The sequence below is a fragment of the Solanum dulcamara genome, chromosome 11 (genome assembly GCF_947179165.1).
Source record: "Solanum dulcamara chromosome 11, daSolDulc1.2, whole genome shotgun sequence".
In the NCBI taxonomy this organism is placed as follows: Eukaryota; Viridiplantae; Streptophyta; class Magnoliopsida; order Solanales; family Solanaceae; genus Solanum; species Solanum dulcamara.
This window is the reverse complement of record NC_077247.1, coordinates 42,364,463-42,386,323: the sequence shown is the minus strand read 5'-3', so window position 1 is coordinate 42,386,323 and position 21,861 is coordinate 42,364,463. Positions and strand designations below refer to the sequence as shown.

Below are 21,861 nucleotides of genomic sequence, written 5' to 3'. Positions count from 1 at the left end.
GTCCAAACCATAAACCCCATTTGTCATCTTTAATTATTATTTTTCTATGTATATTCCTTTTTTCCAGGAAAAATCCTTTTTTTAAATCATGATACGGTATTAAAAATTTTGATTTGATAACTTCAATTTTTAGTTTTATTAAAAAAAAAACAATATTACCCCCGTTCCTTTCTTTTTAATTTAATTGTCTTGCTTTTTTTAATTTATTTTTAAAAAATCTCCTCCATTTTTTTATACGAGTAGTATTAAATATATACGGAATTTCATGTGAATAAACAACAATCACTAAATACTTTGGGTTAAAAGGAACCTCCATTGAAGCTTGGGTTGACTTTTTGGGTTACTCTTGACACCAATCCAATTTAAAGATGGAAAAATTACTCGATTTAATGCTTTTTAAAAATTAATTACTGATTTTAGCGATATTTTTTATTTATTATTGTTTCTAGCAATATATAGCAATATTATGATAAATCTACACTTGTATTAAAAGTGAATTATGTATACAATATAAATATTTTAAAATATATATTATGTTTGTGTAGTAAGAAACTGACATAATGTATTATAAGTTTATTAAAGTATGTGATAAATGTATTATCCTTCTATAAAACTTGTATTATATATATTTTATAAATAGTTCTCTGCCATATGTATTGAAACTGTATTATAAATGTATTATAAGTGTTCAGTGAAAAAAAAATTATTGCTATAGATGGTAAATATTTTCTTAATATTGTATATTTATGTAAGTTTCCCTTTAAAGATAGGAAATTCGGTCCAATGAATTTTTAACCCCATTAACTAGGCGTTTACCATAAAAAATTCTGCCTTATTTTGGGAGTTAAATTCGGAGTCATTTTTCACTTTGAAAATAAAAACTTTTTGAAATTGATAAACGACCTTTGAAAACTAAAACTACTTTTATTAAATTTCACAATCTCATGTGTTGGATTACTCACTCTTGATACTCCCTCCATTCCATTTCATATTAAGTGAATTTGTGAGACAATGCACACATATTAAGAAAAATATTCAAAGACATAATTTGAACCATATTTTTCACTATTATTCTTTGTAAAATCATAAATATAATTTTGTATTATAAAATAAACTAACTTGACAATTTATGAAGAAAGAGAGTAAGAGAAAATAGAGAGAGTAGAAGAGGATTTCCGTATCTATGCATTCTTCTTAATGCCAAAAATGGCATTTATAGAAGAGAAAAAGGCAGCAAGTATGAGAGAAAAGAAGACCAAGTGGGCAACTTGCCCACTTTTAAGTGAGCCCCACTTGGAAAAATAACATCCAATACACAACACTCCCTCTTGGATGTCTATGTATAATGTGTCTCCTTAAAAACTCTATAAGAAATAATATACATATTTATTCATAACACCGATAAATGTTGTGCCTCGTTAAAAATCTTACTAGAAAAAATTCAATGGGAAAAAGCCTAGTGAAGTAAAAAAGTACACACATCTGGTAATACGCCTTGATTGTTGCCTCATTAAAAACCTTACCAGGAAAACCTAGTGGGACAAAACTTTGGTTAAGGAAAAAGAGTGCAGTGCGTATTTTACTCCCCTGATGAAAACTTCATTTGATATTTTGAAGACAATGCATTCTAATCTTATATCTTAGCTTCTCAAAAGTTGAAGTTGGTAAAGCCTTTGTGAATAAATCTGCAAGATTATCACCTGAACGAACTTGTTGTACATCAATATCACCATTCTTCTAGAGATCATGTGTGAAGAATAATTTTGGTGAAATATGTTTCGTTCTGTCTCCTTTTATAAAGCCACCTTTCAATTGAGTTATGCACGCGGCATTGTCTTCGAATATAATTGTGGGTACCTTGACATCATTTTCTAGGCCGCATTTTTCTTTAATAAATTGTATCATCGATCTCAACCACATACACTCTCTACTTGCTTCATGAATTGCTATTATTTCAGCATGATTTGAAGAAGTAGCAACAATAGACTACTTTGAAGATCGTCATGATATAACAGTTCCTCCGTGTGTAAATAGATAGCATGTTTGAGATTGAGCTTTATGTGGGTCTGATAAATAACCTGCATATGCATAACCAATAAGGTATGCACAACCTCTGTTAATATAAAATAAACTCATATCAATAGTACCTTTTAGGTATCACAAAATATGATTGATACCGTTCCAATGCCTTCGCCTTGGGGATGAACTATACCTTGCCAGCAAATTAACAGAAAATGTTATATCAGGTCTGGTGCGTTAGTAATGTACATAAGTGCACCAATAGCACTGAGATATGGTACTTCAGGACCAAGAAGTTCTTCATCCTCTTCTGGAGGTCGAAATGTATCTTTTTTCACTTCAAGTGATCGAACAACCATTGAAGTACTTAATGGATGTACTTTGTCCATGTAAAATCGTTTAAAGATTTTCTCCGTATAGGGAAATTGGTGGACAAAGACCCCATCTGCTAAATATTCAATTTGCAGACCCAGACAAAGTTTTGTCTTTCCAAAATCTTTCATTTAAAATTCTTTCTTTAGATACTCAATCGCCTTTTGGACCTCTTCAGCTGTTCCAATAAGATTTATGTCATCAACATAAACGGCGAATATAACAAACTCCGATTCCATTTTCTTAATAAAAACACATGGACAAATGACATCATTTATATAACATTTATTTATCAAGTACTCACTAAGGCGATTATACCACATGTGTCCTGATTATTTCAGACCATATAATGATCTTTGCAAATTCATTGAGTACATCTCTCGAGACTTATTACATGCTTCAGGGAATTTTAATCCTTCTGAAATTTTCATGTAAATTTCATTATCAAGTCAACCATAAAGGTAAGTTGTAACTACATCCATTAGATGTATTTCAAGATTGTTATGTACAACTAAACGGATGAGATATCGAAAAGCTATTCCATCCATAACAGGTGAATATGTTTCTTCATAGTTGACTTCGGGTCTTTGAGAGAATCCTTGTGCAACAAGGCGTGCCTTATATCTTACAATTTCATTTCTCTCATTTCGTTTTCGCACAAAACCCCATTTACAGCCAACTGATTTTACACCTTCAGGGGTTAGGACTACAGGTCCAGAAACCTCACGTTTAGCAAGTGAGTCTAATTCTGATTGAATTGCCTTTTGCCATTCTGTCAAATCACATCTACGTCGACATTCTTCGACGAATTTAGGCTCAAGATTTTCACTATCTTGTATGAGGTAAAGTGCAACATTATATGAAAAAACATTAACAACCGTGATTTTCAATTGATCTAAATTTATCCCATCACCAATAGAATTTATTGAAAGTTCTTCATTCATTTGAGTCTCGGGTTCACTGATTTCTTCAGAAATATTAGGATTACTCAAATATTGACCTTCTTTGGGAGGTTCTTTTGTAGTATCATTTTTGTTATTCCTCACGCTTCTCTTTCTAGAATTTTTATCCTTTGAACCCAATGGTCTACCACGCTTCAGGCGTGTTTGGGATTCAGAAGCTATGATACTAGTAGATGGTCCTTTTGGAACATCAATCCAGATAGGCAAGGCCATTTTGAGTATGAACATAAGCAACATGATATTCAATTTTTATCCCAATTGATAAGCAATAATCATCAAAAGCTTGGAATATAAATTCTCCAACATTATCAAGGCGAATAGTAATTGGATAATCTGGAAATTATCCCCTTAATCTTATTATTTGTGCTAACAACTTCGCAAACGCCAGGTTGCGAGATGATAAGAGGCGCACATGAGACTATCTAGATGATGCATTTATTAGGACCATAAAATATCTAAATAATTCACTAGGTGGATGAATAAGTCCACATATATCTCCATGTATACGCTCTAAAAAAACAGGAGATTCGATGCCAATCTTTAGGGTCGATGGTCTGACAATTAATTTGCCTTGATAACAAGCAGCACATGAAAATTCATCATTCGTAAGAATCTTCTAGTTTTTAACGGATGTCCAGTTGAATTTTCAAGAATTCATCTCATCATTATTGATCCAAGATGACATATTCAATCATGCCATAGCATAAATGTATTTAGATCAGTAAACTTCTAATTTACGATCATATGCGTTTCAATTGCACTACTTTTTGCATAATATAGGCCAGACGATAAAGTTGGTAATTTTTTCAAAATATATTTTTGCCTGAGATACTCTTGGTTATACCAAGATATTCAATATTTATTTCATTTAGTGTCTTAACATGATATCCATTTCTACGGATATCTTTAAAATTTAATGAGTTTTTTGGGGATTTAGAAGAAAATAGTGCATCTTCTCTAACAATTTTTGTCCCCTTAGGCAGAAATATAGTAGCTCTTCCGGAGCTTTCAATCATTTTTGAATTACCAGAAATTGTAGTAATATTTGTTTTTCTTCTAAGCAAGTTGGAAAAATATTTCTCGTTTTAAAAAATAGCATGAGTTGTTCCACTATCAATTACACAAATATCCTCGTGATTGATCATTGATCCAAACAAAATTTGAGACATATCCATATTTTTTCTTCAAAAAGAAATAAAGTATATATTATAATTAATACATCGCTCACAAATTTTATTTATTTATATGGACTAGAAATATCATTTAGTACACACAAATAAAAAGGAAATTATTTTACTATTATTAGGCTTATCAATATTCATATTGTCTTCTGAAAAATTAAAGAAATCAGCTACATCCAGATGCATAGCTCAATATTATCTTCAGAGATAAAGTTTGTCTCTAGATTATATTTTGCCCTCTTCAAGGATGCCTGATATAACTGAACCAGACGTTTTGATGACCGGCATATCCATGACCAGTGCCCCATACCGCCACATCTATGACATATATTTTCTGAATTTTTCTTTGGTAAAACTTCTAACTTTTCACTCTTCTTTTTGTACTGCTGATCATTTTTTGGTGTCAACCAAGTATCATGATTATAATTTCTTTTTCGACTATGACCACGATCACAACTAGGGCCATGACCTCTTTCTCATTGATTATAATTTATCTGATTCACTTTAGGGAGTGACAAAGAACCAACGGACCGACTATCATGATTTTTCATTAACAGTTCATTGTGGCATTCAGCTATAAGAAGGTGAGAAAATAATTCAAAATATTTTTTAAAATTCTTTTCGCGATATTGCTGCTGCAGGAGCATATTCGCGGGTGAAAATGTGGAGTATATTTTTTAAAGTTTATCTTGCTCAGTGATTTCTTCCCCGCTAGCTATAATTCTAAACAAGGCAGAATTATATTCAGTTATATTTTTGAAATCAATTAATCTTAGATTTAGCCAATCATGACGTGTTTGTGGAAGCATGACCAACTTCAGGTGGTCATATCTTTCTTTTAAATTTTTCAACAGTTTAAGGGGATTTTTTAATGTGAGATATTATAATTTTAACCCCTCGTAAAGATGGTGGCGGAGAAATATCATGACTTTGGCACGTTCTTGATTAGATGTCGTATTGTCATCTTTGATGGTGTCTGCCAGACCCATCGATTCTAGATATATTTCAACATCTAGTACCCATGATGAGTAACTTTTTTCAGATATGTCAAGAGCAACAAATTCAAGTTTAGAAATATTAGACATTTTAAGAAAATAAAATTCTTACCCCTTTTGTTACCTTCTTAAAAAAATAACTCAAAGTGATGGAACCTCATGCTAATGAAGTATTATGAAATGAATTAACTTGACAATTTATGAAGGAAAGAGAGTAAGAAAAAATAGAGAGAGTAGAAGGGGATTTCCGTATCTATGCATTCTTATTAATGCCAAAGATGACATTTATAGAAGAAAAAAAGGCAACAAGTATGAGAGAAAAGAAGACCAAGTGGGCAACTTGCCCACTTTTAAGTGGGCCCCACTTAGGAAAATAACATCCAATACACAACAATTTGCAAATAGTGTAATTTATCTCCTAGAAAATATAAAACTTCAACAAATACTTTGCAAATAGTGTAATTTATCTCCTAGAAAATATAAAACTTCAACAAATGAAAGGACAAATATGAAAAAAGTTTCAAACATTTATCTTAAACTTTGAACAATTAAATTATTTTGAACAATAAAAATCCCTCAAAAATTCACTTAATATGAAATGAAAAAGTATTGTATTAGTATTATCATAAATTTTATTTTATGAGCAGATCAAAGATAAACAATTAAGATGAAATCATTTGTAATTCAGCCACCAACTCCTCACCCCATTTTTCTTCTCCAAGCACCAACGCCAACCATCACTTCAGACTAAAGAGAGAGATTTTAAGACAAAATAACTAACATTGATTTCTTCCTTTTATTCAAAGATTATCGTGATATTAGTATATTTTGTAAATATGGAACAGAATGCTTATTAGTAACTGCTGTTTCAAGTCAGAAATCACATCATAAATAGCAGCAAAGAGGACAGAGAAGACGAGGAAGAAGAAGAAGATAAAAAGAGAAGGAAAAGGAAACAGAAAGCAGTAAAAATCGAGCTAATGTTCCCAGAGAAACCCGAAAAATCCAAGGTTGTTCCTAACATGACATTAAAGCAATCCTTCATTAAGCATGACCACAGAATCATTCCTGGTAACCTCATATGAACAAGCTAGAACAAGTTTTTAGTTTACGAGCTTATATCATCCTTCTTCAAGTTCCTTATTCCACAGTAACGACCTACTAATCAACTCTCTAGACTGCTCCAGAGCATCATTTATAGCCAAAACAATAATAACCACCACCTGACTACAAAGATTCAATGCAATTTCATAGCACATGCTAAAAGCAAAAGCTCCTACTACAGCTTTAAAATGTTCCAAAATATCACTTGGCGCACTACATTTTCAGACCATTAGCAGGCCAAAGTTACAAATCTGACCAGGAAAGAGTTTCGACAGTTATTGAACTGAATCAGCTGCAGGGGCTGCGTGATGGTTTACAACCAAAGGAGGACGTAGAGCTTTGTGATTAGCTAGTTTCTCCTTACGTGCATTGTACATCTCTTCCGTCTCAACGACAACCAATCTTTTCACCTAAGATCAAAATGAGAGATACAGAAAATATTAATCTTCATATGGTAACGACAAAAGTTGTATAAACCAGACTAGATGAAGGCAAGAAAACGCATTAAACTAGTCCATATTTATAGCACAACACTATTAAAACCTGCTGAATCATTCCCCTAACAGTAGGTGTGTTCCATCGCATTACAGTCCGGTTGCATTTGCCAAGACGCAATGCCTCAAGGGTACGCCTATGGAGCCTCCTAGTGCCTGGAATACCCCTTACAAGGGTTATGTAAAGATTAGGGCTCCATGCAACTGGAGCACAAGCTTTAAAAGCATTGTAAGCACTCATCTCTTCCTGCTTTACCGCTTCTGCTTCCTGAAGCAGATCAGAAAAGAAACTTTTCGTTCAAAAGAAGCACTTCAATAAAAAAGAGTAAGATTTGCCAGAATAGTTCCTAAAAGACAAGGTGACAAACATCTTAGTAGAAAGAGCAGGTTAGCAGGAAATTAGAAATGCATTAGATTTGCAAGAATGAATTCTGAAAAAGGAAAAAAAACAGGTAACATAATTTACAATCAACATATTATAGAAAAAGTGAGGCACTCAGAGCAATAAATTTCTCCGTAGTGGGAGAAAACTGCATCACAATTAAAAAAGGAAACTCATAAGTTTGAGATTGAAATATGCAATTTGCATAGTAGTTGGGTGAAATGCCCCTTCCTAGAATCCATATAGTAGCCCTAAGAGGTCACCCCATGATTGAAAACAAAATATAATGATGAGTCTCCTCTCCCTAACAACTTAAACTTTTAGATGGGTCAATTCATACAAATCAACATGTCACCAGAGGATGAGAAATGCTGGAATCGAGTTCTCACCACTACCCAAAATTATTTTACATACTTGACCCAAGAAGAAAGCCAAGTCCATACACGAGGGAACATATTGCAGACATATTCAAATAAATAAAGTACCCATTCTTTTGATAAAGAATAGTATACATTCTTTAATAGCTTACCTAAACGAGGCAATCCACGCGATTCAACACACTCGTTATGAAAAGGGTACGGGGAACTGGAACAACTCAAAACACTACTCTTACCAGAACAATGTACAAAAAATAAAGAAGAAAATTATGGAAACAAGAGAAACTCAATGTTTTTGTGTGTCCCTGATAGGAGTAGAAGGTATGCTTCCAGCAATAGATGAGAAGAAATGTGCATTCATGGTTTTAAAAATATGTTGTAGTTCTTATACATGTAGTATCGAGCCAAATCAAGACTTTCCTTTAGAACTAAACTAAAATAGTTAAATAAATTAGACAAGTCTGTAAAAAGATGTAGCAAGTCCCACGTAAGAGAAGTAAAACTGGATTCTATAAAGCACCCATGAGACCATTGAATTAGAATATTAGACTTTGAAAATCACACTTTACAATAATCACCAGTATTTGAAAATTTAAAGGCAAGATAAAAGATGTGAAAACATTACATAATGCACTATCACTGAACCTTTCGGTACTATGAACCAATGATGGGGACCATCAAGCATAAACCGTTGAGATTTTACTTGTTATATCACTATAACTGTTTTAACTTTTTTTTAAAATATTATTTAGACTATATAGCTTTTTCATTATAGTCAGTCTTGAACACAACTGAGGAAATATTCAAGAACAAGTCACTGGAAACATCATTTTCTCAACTGTATACACAAATTTCTCCTTTTAGTGTCCCTCTCAGTCATTGCTATACATACCAATCTTAGCTTTTCATGAAACATCAAATGGTGATTTCTCATATTTCCCAAAATTCTTTTACTCTGGTCTCTTTGTATTACTTTGACAAGAGTAGTTATTGGGACATTTTGGTGACGTTCAACAATGGTAAGTATCTCCGTAAATCAAAGAAAATTGCTTCCCTATAAGCAAAGAGAATAGTCAACAGTAAGAGAGTTACTCATACCATTTAACTCTACATGATCATATATGCAGGCACTCTTTTGAAGTTAGTGAATCAAAATATTAAACAGCTTGTGACTCAACAAGGCTTAGGGTCTTTCGAGAAAGTAAATGTATGAACCTTCTGATTGAAAAGAGAGCATCAAGTAGATGCAAAACACAAAGGCAATGTTACAAGGAGCTGAAATGGCAAAAAGGAGAAATTAGCCCAGCTCCTTCCTATACATTGTGTTAGTCTAAAGTAAGGGTACTGACAAAATCTCGAAAATGTCACTACTAATTACAGGGGACCTTAGAAGCATCAATGACTCTCAAGATCAAATTTGTTGGTTAGTCACTTATCACTAGATACAAGTTTCTTGCATCCACAAAACTAAAAAAAGATGTGCAATTCTCTATTACCGCATAAAAAGAAGTGATATCACTCAATTGAGTTGTCAAAACAATCCTTTCGCTATACTAAGTGCTTGTTTCAATGAGCTTCACTTTCAATCTAGGAGTCCTCTCCCTCAACCTCACTCACTTCTTATTCTTTCAAGGGCGGCTCAAACATGCACAAAAAGGAAATAAATTCGACCGATTAAGTGAAGAACCAAAAGCACTGAGCAGACAAAAAGATGAAGGAGATACATACATAAAAGAGACGACCAGATCTGATGAAGGGGATGTAAAATGTTACTGATTACTAATGGTGAGAAGCACCGCAATACTTGGAAGAAACCCTAATAAGTAGAATATAAAAAAAAATAAAAATATATATATATATATATATATATATATATATATGTATTTATTGTTATAGTTTGTTGTTAATCTCTTACTAATTATCATCCACATATTTTTGAAATTTTATTATTAATGTAATTATAATAAAAATACTGTAAACAATTAAATGTATAGTTACTTTTTATTTTTTAATTTGTCTAATTCTATTCAATTTGAATCAATCATATTTAATTATTGGCTTTGTAAGATTGCCGAGATATTTCATTAAACATTTCAAACTCAAACTAATTAGATTATCAATTAATTAAATTTAAATGTTTTAGTAAAAATCAATCCAAACCGAAAAATCAAACCAAATCGATTTTTTATTTGGTTTGGTCTAGTTTGGTTTTACATTTTTAGAAATCGATAATATTTGGTTTAATTTTGGTTTTGTTCAAAAAAATCAAAGAAATAACAGCATTGAACCAACAAATTATATAGATATTTTTTTTATAATTATATATACATAATATAATATTTTTATGAACACTATTTATGCAAAAGATACAGCATATTAATTTAAAATAGTAAGATATGATACATCATTATTTGTACAATCATATCATTAACTTATGCATTATTCAGTAAGTTAATGTTGTTTAATACATTAGATTAGCTAACAATATAAACAGAAAGTTAAAAATAATTAAAGTTCTGATATAAAATTTGTTATGTCAGAAAAAGACGGTTTTAAAAATTAATTTCAACTTTATAAAGAAAAAATCAATTTTAGAAAAGAAAAGTCGCTACTTAATTTTTTAAAGAAATTAAGAAAACTTAATTTAAAAGATCCTAACAGATTTAAATCTTAAAAATTTAGAGAAAATGCGTAAGAGGTTCTTATTTCCACTTTGAGAAGGTGTTAAGCATTCAAAGTGGTCATTAACGCGCGGTTGTCCGACGATTTGAAAAACTTTAATTTTGACTAACTTTGGGAAAATGTGTTTAACAATGATCGGGGCATTAAACAGTTTGAAAGAAACATAAACTTTAAAATATTTAGGATAATTTATAAGAGAAATAGACTTGGTATGAAAACGATTAAATAAAAGAGAGATAATTTAAATAAATCATTAAAACAAAATAAATGATCATAACAATGGTCTCTCTTCAAAGGATTTAATTAAGTTAAACTAAACAATTAATGTTAGAATTAATACATGATAATTAAATATTATCAACTAAATAAATACGAGTAAAAGCAATAGAAATTAGTGATGCCTAAAAGGAAATATTTTTATTTTAAAAAAAAATAAAATATTAAACTACTCCAGATATATACAAATGAAAATATTTAAAAGTAGACGGGATAAAAATATTTATGTATTCATATTCTTCGGATCAGCACCGGTTTATTAATCGAAAGACAAAAATATAGTGTTTTATCATATTTCTGTTCAGGTCGACTTACATCATTTTCGAAGGGCAGATCTACCCCTACCTCTTCTAGGTTTATTTATTATTATAATTCTAAAGCGATCTAAAAGAAATAATAAAAATAACGTCCTAAAAGGTGTCTAACGCCCCAACTTAATATTCAACAGACATTGGGCGTACTTTTAAGGTAGGTTTTAGACTAAAGAAAATATAATCATCCTAATTAGACACATTGTCAAATAAAACAGATAGGACGAGCAATCAGTACATAGAATCTCAAGTAAGCTTCTAGATTAATTAATTAGCATACTTGAAAATACAGATAAATAGTGAAAAGTCATAAAAATAGGTGCGTGCAAATACAAGAGTCACAATACAAAACTTGAATATCATGGGGCCGAAGATCAATTATTTAACATACAAAGGTGATTATAATTGATAGGCTAATTCTAATATTGGAAGTCATTTTAAGCAACTTTACATATTAAGTAAAATATTGATAAAATCCTATGTGTTATAAAAATAAACTAAATTTAGCAGAATAAGGCGGAGAGAGTAAGGAAAAGAAAGGAGAAAAACAGAGGAGAAATTGTATGTTTTCAATATCTGTGTTCTTCTCTTACTAAAGTTGCATAAATGAGTGCAACTTATATAGGCACACAAAACTCAAATTTTACAGGCAATTTGTACAATTGTCCAAGTGGGTAGGTGTTACTAGGATAGGAACATCCACATTCAATACCTAACATGTCCACTTGAAAATCAATATCCAATACATAATAATCCCCCTTGGATGTCTATGTATAATGTGCCTCTATAAAAACTTTATAAGAAATAATATACATATTTATTCTGAAAATTGATAAATCTTGTGCCTCGTCAAAATCTTACTAAAAAAACTCAGTGGGAAAAGCCTAAAAAAAATAAAAATACACATATCTGGTAATACGCCTTGAGTGCTGCCTCATTAAAAACCTTACCAGGAAAATCCAGTGGGACAAAATCTTGGTTAAGGGAAAAAGAGTACAGTACATATTTTACTCCCCCTAATTAAAGCTTCATTCGATATTGTGGAGACGACGCATTCTAATCTTATATCTTAGCTTCTCAAAAGTTGATGTTGGTAATGCCTTTGTGAATAAATCTGCAAGATTATCATTAGAACGAACTTGTTGTACATCAATATCACCGTTCTTTTGAAGATCATGTGTGAAAAATAATTTTGGTGAAATATGTTTCTTTCTGACTCCTTTTATGAAGCCACCTTTCAATTGAGCTATGCACGCGGCATTGTCTTCGAATATAATTGTGGGTACTTTAACATTATTTTCCAGACAACTTAATCAGTAGAGGCTTATAGATATGATATCCAAAAGACAAATTATAATACAAAATTGATCCTTGAACAAGTATTTTATAACATTTTTTGACAGTTTAACTTCACTAAGACAAAAGCAATTTGTTAAATCTATATTACGTTGGGATGAACTATACCTTGCCAACAAATTAACAAAAAATGTTATATCAGGTCTGGTTGCGTTAGTAAGGTACATAAGTGCACCAATAGCACTGAAATATGGTACTTCAAGACCAAGAAGTTCTTCATTCTTTTCTCGAGGTCAAAATGGATCTTTATTCACTTCAAATGATCGAACAACCAATGAAGTACTTAATGGATGTGCTCTGTCCATGTAAAATCATTTAAAGATTTTCTGAGTATAGACGAATTGGTGGACAAAGACCCCTTCTGCTAAATGTTCAATTTGCAGACCCAGACAAAGTTTTGTCTTTTCAAGATCTTTCATCTCAATTTTTTTTTAAAAAAATATTCAATCACCTTTTGGACCTCTTTAGGGTTTCCAATGATATTTATGTCATCAACATAAACGGCGAGTATAATAAACTTTGATTCCATTTTTTTAACAAAAACACATGAACAAATGACATCATTTATATAACTTTTATTTATCAAGTACTTACTAAAACGATTATACCACATGCGCCCTAATTATTTTAGACCATATAATGATCTTTATAATTTTATTGAGTACATCTCCTGAGACTTAGTACATGTTTCAGGCAATTTTAATCCTTCTGAAATTTTCATGTAAATTTCATTATCAAGTGAACCATAAAGGTAAGCTGTAACTACATCCATTAGGTGTATTTCAAGATTTTTATGCAGCTAAACTGATGAGATATCGAAAAGTTATTCCATCTGTAACCAGTGAATATGTTTCTTAATAGTTGACCTCGGGTCTTTGAGAGAATCCTTGTGCAACAAGGGTGCCTTGTATCTTACAATTTCATTTCTCTCATTTCGTTTTCACACAAAAACCCATTTATAGCAAACTGATTTTACACCTTCAGGGGTTCGGACTACTGGTCCAAAAACCTCACGTTTAGCAAGTGAGTCTAATTCTGATTGAATTGTCTTTTGCCATTCTGGCCAATCACATCTACGTCGACATTCTTCGACGGATTTAGGCTCAAGACTTTCACTACCTTGCATGAGGTTAAGTGCAACATTATATGCAAAAATATTATCAACTGTGATTTTTGATCGATCTAAATTTATCTCATCATCGGTAGAATTTATTGAAAGTTCTTCATTCACTTGAGTCTCGGGCTCACTGATTTTTTGAGAAATATCTTGATTACTCAAATCCTAACCTTCTTCGAGAGGTTCTTTTGTAGTATCATCTTTATTATTCCTCACGCTTTTCTTTCTAGGATTTTAATCCTTTGAACTTAATAGTCTACCACACTTCAGGCGTGTTTGGGATTCAGAAGCTATGATACTATTAGATGGTCTTTTTGGGACATCAATCCGAATAGGCAAATTCACTACAGGGATATGTGATTTAGATATCCGTTTTATATCAGTAAATACATCTGACATTTGATTTGCTATTTTCTGTAAGTGGATGATCTTTTGGACCTCCTGCTCACATGTGCGGATACGTGGAACAAAATGAGATTGTGATAAAAATTTTCACGCAATTTCTCTTTTGGGTTCCTTTTTCTCCCCCCCCCCAATTGCGAAAAAGTTGTTTTATCAAATCGACACTCTACAAATCGAACAGTAAATAAGTCTCATATTAACGGTTCAAGGTAGCGAATTATGGAGGGTGAGTCAAACTCAACATATATGTCCAACCTTCGTTGAGGGCCCATCTTTGTATGTTGTAGTGGGGCTACAGGCACATATACCACACAACCAAAAATGTATAAATGTACCATATTTGGCTTATTACCAAATATTAATTGTGAGACGTACAAGTGCTGCTGCATGTAAGATAGCATTACCCCAAACAGTAATCGACAATTTTATTTTCATAAGTAGTGGTCTTGCTATCAATTGTAGGCGTTTAATAAATGACTCTGCAAGATCATTTTGAGTATGAACAAGAGCAATTGGATTTTTAATTCTTATCTCAATTAATAAACAATAATCATCAAAAGCTTAGGATGTAAATTCTCCACCATTATCAAGGCGAATAGCCTTAATTGGATGATTTGAGAATTGCGCCCTTAATCTTATTATTTGTGTTAATAACTTCGCAAAACTCCAAGTTGCGAGATGATAACAGGTACATATGAAACCATCTTGATGATGCATCTATTAGGATCATAAAATATCTAAACAATCCACTAGGTAGATGAATAGGTCCACATATATCTCCATGTATACGCTCTAAAAAGTCAGGAGATTCGATGCCAACCTTCAGGGTCGATGGTCTGACAATTAATTTGCCTTGATAACAAGCAGCACATGAAAATTCATCATTCGTAAAAATCTTCAGGTTCTTTAACGGATGTCCAGTTGAATTTTCAAGAATTTGTCTCATCATTATTGATCTAGGATGACCTATTCGATCATGCCTTAACACAAATATATTTAGATCAGTAAACTTCTGGTTTACGATCAAATGTGCTTCAATTGCACTACTTTTTGCATAATATAGGCTAGACGACAAAGTTGGTAATTTTTACAAAATATATTTCTAACCTGAGAAACTCTTGGTTATACCAAAGTATTCAATATTCATTTTATTTAGTGTCTCAACATGACATCCATTTCTGCGGATATCTTTAAAACTTAACAAGTATTTTGGGATTTAGAAGAGAATAGTACATCTTCTATAACAATTTCTGTCTCCTTAGGCAGAAATATAGTAGCTCTTCTGGAGCGTTCAATCATTTTTGAATTACTAGAAATTGTAGTAATATTTGCTTTTCTTTTAAGCAAGTAAAAAAAATATTTCTCGTCCTTAAAAATGACATGAGTCGTTCCACTATCAATTATTCAAATATCCTCGTGATTGATCATTGATCCAAATAAAATTTGAGGCATATCCATATTTTTCCTTTTGTTACCTTTTTAAAATAGCTCAAGGTGATGGAGGCTCGTGCTGATAACGTGTTGTAAAATAGATTAACTTAGCAAATTAATAAGAATAAAGAAAGAGACAGTAAAAGAAATAGTAAGAGAACGGAAGAGAGTTGAGAGAATTGAGTGTATATTTTTGTATGGCAGAAGATGCCTTTTATAGGTAAATTTAAAAGGAAAAAAACTACGAACTATAGTGCAAAACAGGTAAATTTAGTGAAAATATTATTCATCTACAATGAAATACTATTCATTACAGTAAAAATTGATCCCATGGACATCCACTTTTCGCTTCTTTTCCAACAAGGATTGAATAATTGCTAACTTACTTGGCTGAAGTGAGAAATCTGCTCGTCTGATTTTTTTCCCTAAAATGTCTTGGTTTTAGTTGAGATTTTGCCCAATTGGGCTGCAAAATATTGATTGGTGGGTTACTTAAAAATAAAATCTTTACTTTTTGGAATTTGCCCCAATTGGCCTCACTCAAGACTCTTGTGATCTAATAATATGACTGTGCAATTCTGAATTTCAAATTTAAATGTAATAATAGAAGATTTACGCCTCATTTGGATAGTTGTTACATGTTGTATTATATTGTACTGTAAATTTATTTGATTATTATTTAAATTTTATTGTATCGTATCATTTAAAATCATTGTTATGTAACGACGAAAAGATTCATTTCGTATAACGGCCGATTTGGTGTTATTGCACCGTTATCTTAATATCTTCTTCTCATTTTATCTTACTTATTATTTAATAATTTTATTTTATCATTTACCCTACCTTTTCATAGTAGCTCTACTTCGTACACTACTTTTCGTGTAAGTTTATCATTCAAATTATAATATATGACATTATGTAACGCTAGAAAACGATACAATCTATCAATACATTGTGCTCATGTGGTACAATACAATACGACATAATACGATACATTGTGAAATAATACGCAACAACCATCCAAATAAAGTGTTACTATATTGGTTTAATACTCCAGTAGGTTTTAAAAGTTTTAATTTGTTTACTAAGTACGTAGGTTACTCTCGTAATGTTGCAGCTGATCTCCTTAATCGGTTGATTTATAAAAAGACTCTCTCACTTTGCTCTCCCATTTCACCTTCTGTTCCCCGTATTTATAATAGTTTAAAACAAAAGGAATTAAAAAGAGTTTATATGTCATATCATATACTTTTAACGTTATATATTATACATTATTTACATTATATCACACACTTTTTAACGTGAGATAAAATATTAATTTCTTGAGACCCAAATACTTAATTATAGGAGCGATAAATTTAGCCCATAAAAATATGACTCGTTCAACTCGTTTAGATTTGGATTGGTTGTTAACTGTCTATTTATTAGCTCAACCTATACTAATTTTTAAATTATGTATCTTATATATGGGTATTCCTTATATGATTGAAATTTTGTATTTTATCTTAAAATACTATTTAATAGATGTAGATTATTAATTTAAAACCAACTAACATGAAAAAAAATATTAAAATTCAGAATTCATAAATTTCAAATCCACAATTCGTGGAGTGGGAGAGAGGGGGGGGGGGGGGGGGGGAGAAGGGGGAATTTAAGATGATGTTTGACCATTGTGTGTTTTGTCTGCATGCGTTAGTACAGTAGATATTTTACTAGGTACACAATCATGTTTGTACACCAAAAAACAGAACAGAAGAAGTGAAGGACACAGAGTTGAGGTCCTGGCCTTATCTTCATGTAATTTCTCTTCTCTTCTGGTGCATTCCATTCTTGGTTTCTTGAATTTTGAACTCTAATTCATTTGCCATTCATTCATTCATAGTTTCTTGATCTCTGCCGCAGAAAAAGATAACATTTTTTTTGTGTGTTTGGGCTCTCTTAACTGGAGTGAGATTATGTAAAAATGAAACTAATAAGATGAAAGAAAGAAACTTACATTGGTTAATCAAGTCACATGTACACTGAAAGAAAAAATTGGAATTGTTTACCTGTTATGTAGTAGTACTTACCACTTCTGTCATTCACCTCATGTACTACATGTGTTTGTTAGATGAACTCTTACAGTAATTTCCATCTACTAAGTAACAATTCTCCTGCCCATGCCCAATGACCAATTCGAAAGGATAATAAGTCTTTGCTTTGTCAGAAATACACCATGATTGTGCCTTAGTACTGATTACTGAATCACAGCCCCTTTGTTGTGAGTATCTCCTTCACAGATAAGAAACTGCTTCGAGTTAGAAACCATTCTGCACCCAGGGTGTGGACTAGTGGTCAATGAAGTAGGTTGAACGTTATGAGGTCTCAGGTTCAAAACTCTGGTAGTGAGAAAACACTAGGTGATTTTCTTGGTGGACAGAGTGAGTTACCTGGTATATGTTTCTGATGGAGGTAACAAGTATCCCATGGAATTAGTCGAAGTGCAGTTGCTAGGGACACCATATTTATCAAATTTTAATGTTTTTTACAACCTTATAGGCACTTGCTCGGAAATGAGGTTATGTTTGATGTGGAGTCATTGCATTGCATCACGTAGCAACAAAATCAATCAGCTCCGCTGTCTTGTTTCTGATATCAAGAATGTGTTACCTTGTTAATGCGTCCTGTGATGCATTTCGAGTGTAGGACTAAGTAGTTTTTCGTCTTCTGAGCTGCTAATGTAGGTTGGTCTCTAAATGTCCATTGAATCATATCCTTTTTGAACCAAGAATCAGTAAAGGCGGATTCAGATGGAAAGTAAATGCCTCCAATGATGTTCGTGTAGAGAAGTGGAGGCAAGATAGCATTTTCATTGATAGACGCGGCAGATTTAGACACTTTGATCACAAAAAAGTTTCACGGAAAAGATGTAGGTTGATGTATAATGGCAGTACTTTCATATATATGTGTTTCTCCCTCCAGATGCCAAATTCATGACTATTGTGCAGGTGGTTCTTTGAGGGGCAGAGGATGGAAATATGGATCTGGTTTTGTTGATGGTATATTCCCAGTGCTAAGTCCAATTGCTCAGCAAATTCTAACTTTTATAAAGAAGGAAAGAGATCCACAGAAGATTTGGTCTTCCTTGGATACTCTACCTCCCACCAATCACACCTGGGATGATTTAATTAATGTAGCAGTTCAACTTCGAATCAACAAACAATGGGATCTGATCATACTGGTAAAGATCTTGTGTCTCTATAGCGCCATCTATTCATATTCTGGCTTCGTTCAGTTGTCTGTGTCCCCACATATTCATCTCTCATATTGTCATATGATAAGTGTGCTATTATTAACTATCCACTCATTCCAGCCTACAAGATGGAGCCTCGTTTAAATAAGTAATACTCCTTTGCAGATGTGTGAATGGATACTGTGTAGGAGTTCCTTTCAGGCAGATGTGATTTGCTACAATTTGCTTATAGAAGCTTATGGGCAGAGTTCACTTGTTAAGAAAGCAGAATCTACTTATCTGGCACTTGTTGATGCTCGATGTGTCCCGACTGAAGATACTTATGCACTTCTTCTGAAATCTTATTCCAAATGTGGGTTGATAGAGAAGGCTGAAGCTGTCTTCTCTGAGATGCGGAAGAATGGCCTTCCTCCAAGTAAGTTTTCTTGTTTTTCTGTTCTTATAGAATCAAATAGCATCATAATCACAATGCTATGCTAGTGGAAACTTATAACTACTTCCTCTTGGTCTATGTAAGCTCAAACTCAGCACCTATTGGGTCTAAACCATGTACGATGTATAAAAAGAACCAATTGCTCCGGAAGAAAATCAGTTAACATGTGTAAACTATATTCTTCTTACAAGTTTCACCAAAAAACTAAACGATATGAACACTTAAATTCCCCAATCACTTATTGGCGACTTTAGGTATTCGTTTTTGCTAGACTTGTGAGCTGCTTTTGCAGTTCTCATGGGCGAGTGAAGAAAGCTTCACAATTCTGCCCACACAAATGGAAGCAGATGACTAAATAAAAGTTATTTGGATCGGCCTTATATGCAGTCTATATACTTTTAAGACTCGGCAGAATATGATCTTTCAGCCATCTGCAGGTGCTCTTGTATATAATGCTTACATTGATGGGTTAATGAAGGGAAGGAATTCACAAAAAGCATTGGCAATCTTCGATAGGATGAAGCGTGAAAGCTGCCAACCATCTACTGATACTTATACAATGCTGATCAACTTGTACGGGAAGGTAAAACTGAAAATTTTGATTTATATACAGTTCTGGGGCTCTGGTTCATGTCTAATTGAACAATTTTCTGCTGATGTTGCTCCATCCATCTGTCCTTGTGTCTCAATTTGATTGAATAACTTATTGATTATGCAGGAAAATAAGTCCTACATGGCGCTAAAGATGTTCAATGAGATGAAAACTCAGAAATGTAAACCTAATATCTGTACCTATACAGCTCTTGTGAATGCATTTGCGAGAAGTGGCCTATGTGAAAAGGCTGAAGAAGTCTTTGAAGAGCTACAAGAAGCTGGGTTTGAGCCTGACGTTTACACCTATAATGCCTTGATGGAAGCGTACAGGTGAACACCGCTAATCTTTCAGTACTGGACTCCTTTTTGACTGCTATAATGTTGAGATAATCATATCAAGCTCATCCACCATTTCCAGTATAAGCTTTAGAATTTAACATAAGAGACGAGTTATTATCCAGTGGCCTACTTTATAGGACTCAGTCATGACTCCCTTCAAAGTGCTGTGTCTTAGGTTGATTATTTGAGAGACCAACAGGTAGAAGAAAAAGGAACAGTCCTGTTAGGATTTGCAAATTTCTAGCAAGGGACTTCATTTGGCTGAATATAAACACGAACACTTGACTTTCTGCAGAAGCATGTAGAAATGTCATTCTGCGATCTATAGCTTATCGTGAACATTCCTAATGGTACAAGTCAATAAATGTACACATTTTTCTTTGAACATGTACATTCTTCTGTAGGTATGTTCAGAGTTATGTTTCCCCTTCCACTAGTTCTTCTCTTAAAAATTACTTATCTAAAGGAACTGAATTGATCTTTTCATCTTAACAGCCGTGCAGGCTATCCTCAGGGTGCTGCAGAGATCTTTTCTCTCATGCAGCATATGGGCTGTGAACCAGACAGAGCTTCGTATAATATTATGGTGGATGCCTATGGAAGAGCTGGTCTTCATGAAGGTATCTTTTCTCTCTGTTAAAAGGACACTTTTCTCATCTGCAGAGCATAAAAATTGTAACCTTTGACCGCATATTCATATAATACCCTGAATAAGATCAAATAAGAAAGTAGAAAAGAAAAAAAAAATTCAATATGAAATTGATGAGAAGTGAAAATGAAAAGTTCAAGAAACAAAATGCTCTCAACAGTCTCAAGCTATCTGTTTCGGTAGATAACAAGTTGTGTCCATGGTCTTGTTGAATCAATATGCATCTCACGAAAGTTTCCTTTGTTTCTAACTGACTGTGTCTTTTCATTCTTCTGAAAAATATATACTAGATGCACAAACCGTGTTTGATGAGATGAAGCGGCTGGGGATAGCTCCTACGATGAAATCTTACATGTTACTAATATCAGCCTACTCTAGAAACAGTAATGTGTCAAAGTGTGAGGAAATCGTGAATCAGATGCAGAAATCAGGAGTGAAACTAGATACCTTTCTTCTTAACAGCATGCTCAACTTGTATGGTCGTCTTGGCCAGTTTGCAAAAATGGAAGAACTCTCGACTGTCATCGAAGCTGGACCATACATAGCTGATATCAGCACCTACAATATCTTGATCAATGCATATGGACGTTCAGGATTTATCGCGAAAATGGAAGAAGTTTTCCAATCGCTTCCTGCTAAGAACCTGAAGCCAGATGTGGTTACTTGGACTTCCCGACTTGGAGCATACTCCAAAAAGAAACAGTACCAAAGATGCTTAGAAATCTTCGAGGAAATGATCGATGAAGGTTGCTATCCAGATGGTGGAACAGCCAAAGTGCTCCTTTCGTCTTGTTCTAGTGAAGATCAGATTGAACAAGTTACAACAGTGATTAGATCAATGCACAAGAATGTGAAGACAGTAGAGTTAGTTTGAAATGGCTTATACAGTTTGAGATGGCATTGCGATATTTGATGTGGAGATTAGAATATGGAAATACCGGCAAAAATCAAAATAAATTTTCAACTTAAAAATTCGACTTTATTTGGCTTGATTTTGTTTATATATTTTGCAAGCCATGATGGTAGATTTGGTTCAATGTTAGGTAAAAATAGAATCAAACCGAACCCTTGAACACCCTACTTGAGATGTTATTGTTTGCTTGAAGGATTGGATCAATGCTTTTCAAAGTTAGTAAGGGGAGAGTCTCGGACT

The 21,861-nt window shown here is 32.9% G+C and overlaps 2 protein-coding genes across 3 annotated transcripts; one reads left to right on the top strand and one right to left on the bottom strand.

The window, feature by feature from the left end:
- Positions 1–6,549: 6,549 nt before the first annotated feature.
- LOC129874937 (uncharacterized) lies at positions 6,550–9,699 on the bottom strand. Of its 2 annotated transcripts, none has more exons than XM_055950330.1 (3): positions 9,615–9,699; positions 7,177–7,395; positions 6,550–7,043 (listed from the first exon to the last, which is right to left on the bottom strand). In XM_055950330.1, exons 2-3 carry the CDS (start codon positions 7,366–7,368, stop codon positions 6,909–6,911), a joined length of 327 nt encoding a protein of 108 aa, XP_055806305.1. In that variant the 5' UTR covers positions 7,369–7,395; positions 9,615–9,699; the 3' UTR covers positions 6,550–6,908. The 2 variants fall into 2 exon arrangements, with proteins under 2 accessions (XP_055806305.1, XP_055806306.1); XM_055950331.1 differs by lacking the exon at positions 9,615–9,699 and adding an exon at positions 9,383–9,526.
- Positions 9,700–17,163: 7,464 nt separating this feature from the next.
- LOC129872809 (pentatricopeptide repeat-containing protein At2g35130) lies at positions 17,164–21,680 on the top strand. Its single transcript, XM_055947692.1, has 8 exons — positions 17,164–17,258; positions 18,185–18,369; positions 18,449–18,681; positions 18,859–19,108; positions 19,564–19,709; positions 19,845–20,050; positions 20,555–20,679; positions 20,999–21,680. Coding segments are annotated over exons 1-8 (1,731 nt in total). The 5' UTR covers positions 17,164–17,256; the 3' UTR covers positions 21,583–21,680.
- Positions 21,681–21,861: the final 181 nt, after the last annotated feature.

Bases quoted from the DNA above. Each gene is read 5' to 3' on its own strand.
- LOC129874937 (XM_055950330.1), bottom strand. From the start codon at position 7,368: ATGAGTGCTTACAATGCTTTTAAAGCTTGTGCTCCAGTTGCATGGAGC. The intron at 7,044-7,176 runs GTTTTAATAGTG...TTTTGATCTTAG, and splicing joins TTAGGGGAATGATTCAGCAG to GTGAAAAGATTGGTTGTCGT.
- LOC129872809 (XM_055947692.1), top strand. The intron at 18,682-18,858 runs GTAAAGATCTTG...ACTCCTTTGCAG, and splicing joins AATGGGATCTGATCATACTG to ATGTGTGAATGGATACTGTG. The intron at 19,109-19,563 runs GTAAGTTTTCTT...AGCCATCTGCAG, and splicing joins GAAGAATGGCCTTCCTCCAA to GTGCTCTTGTATATAATGCT.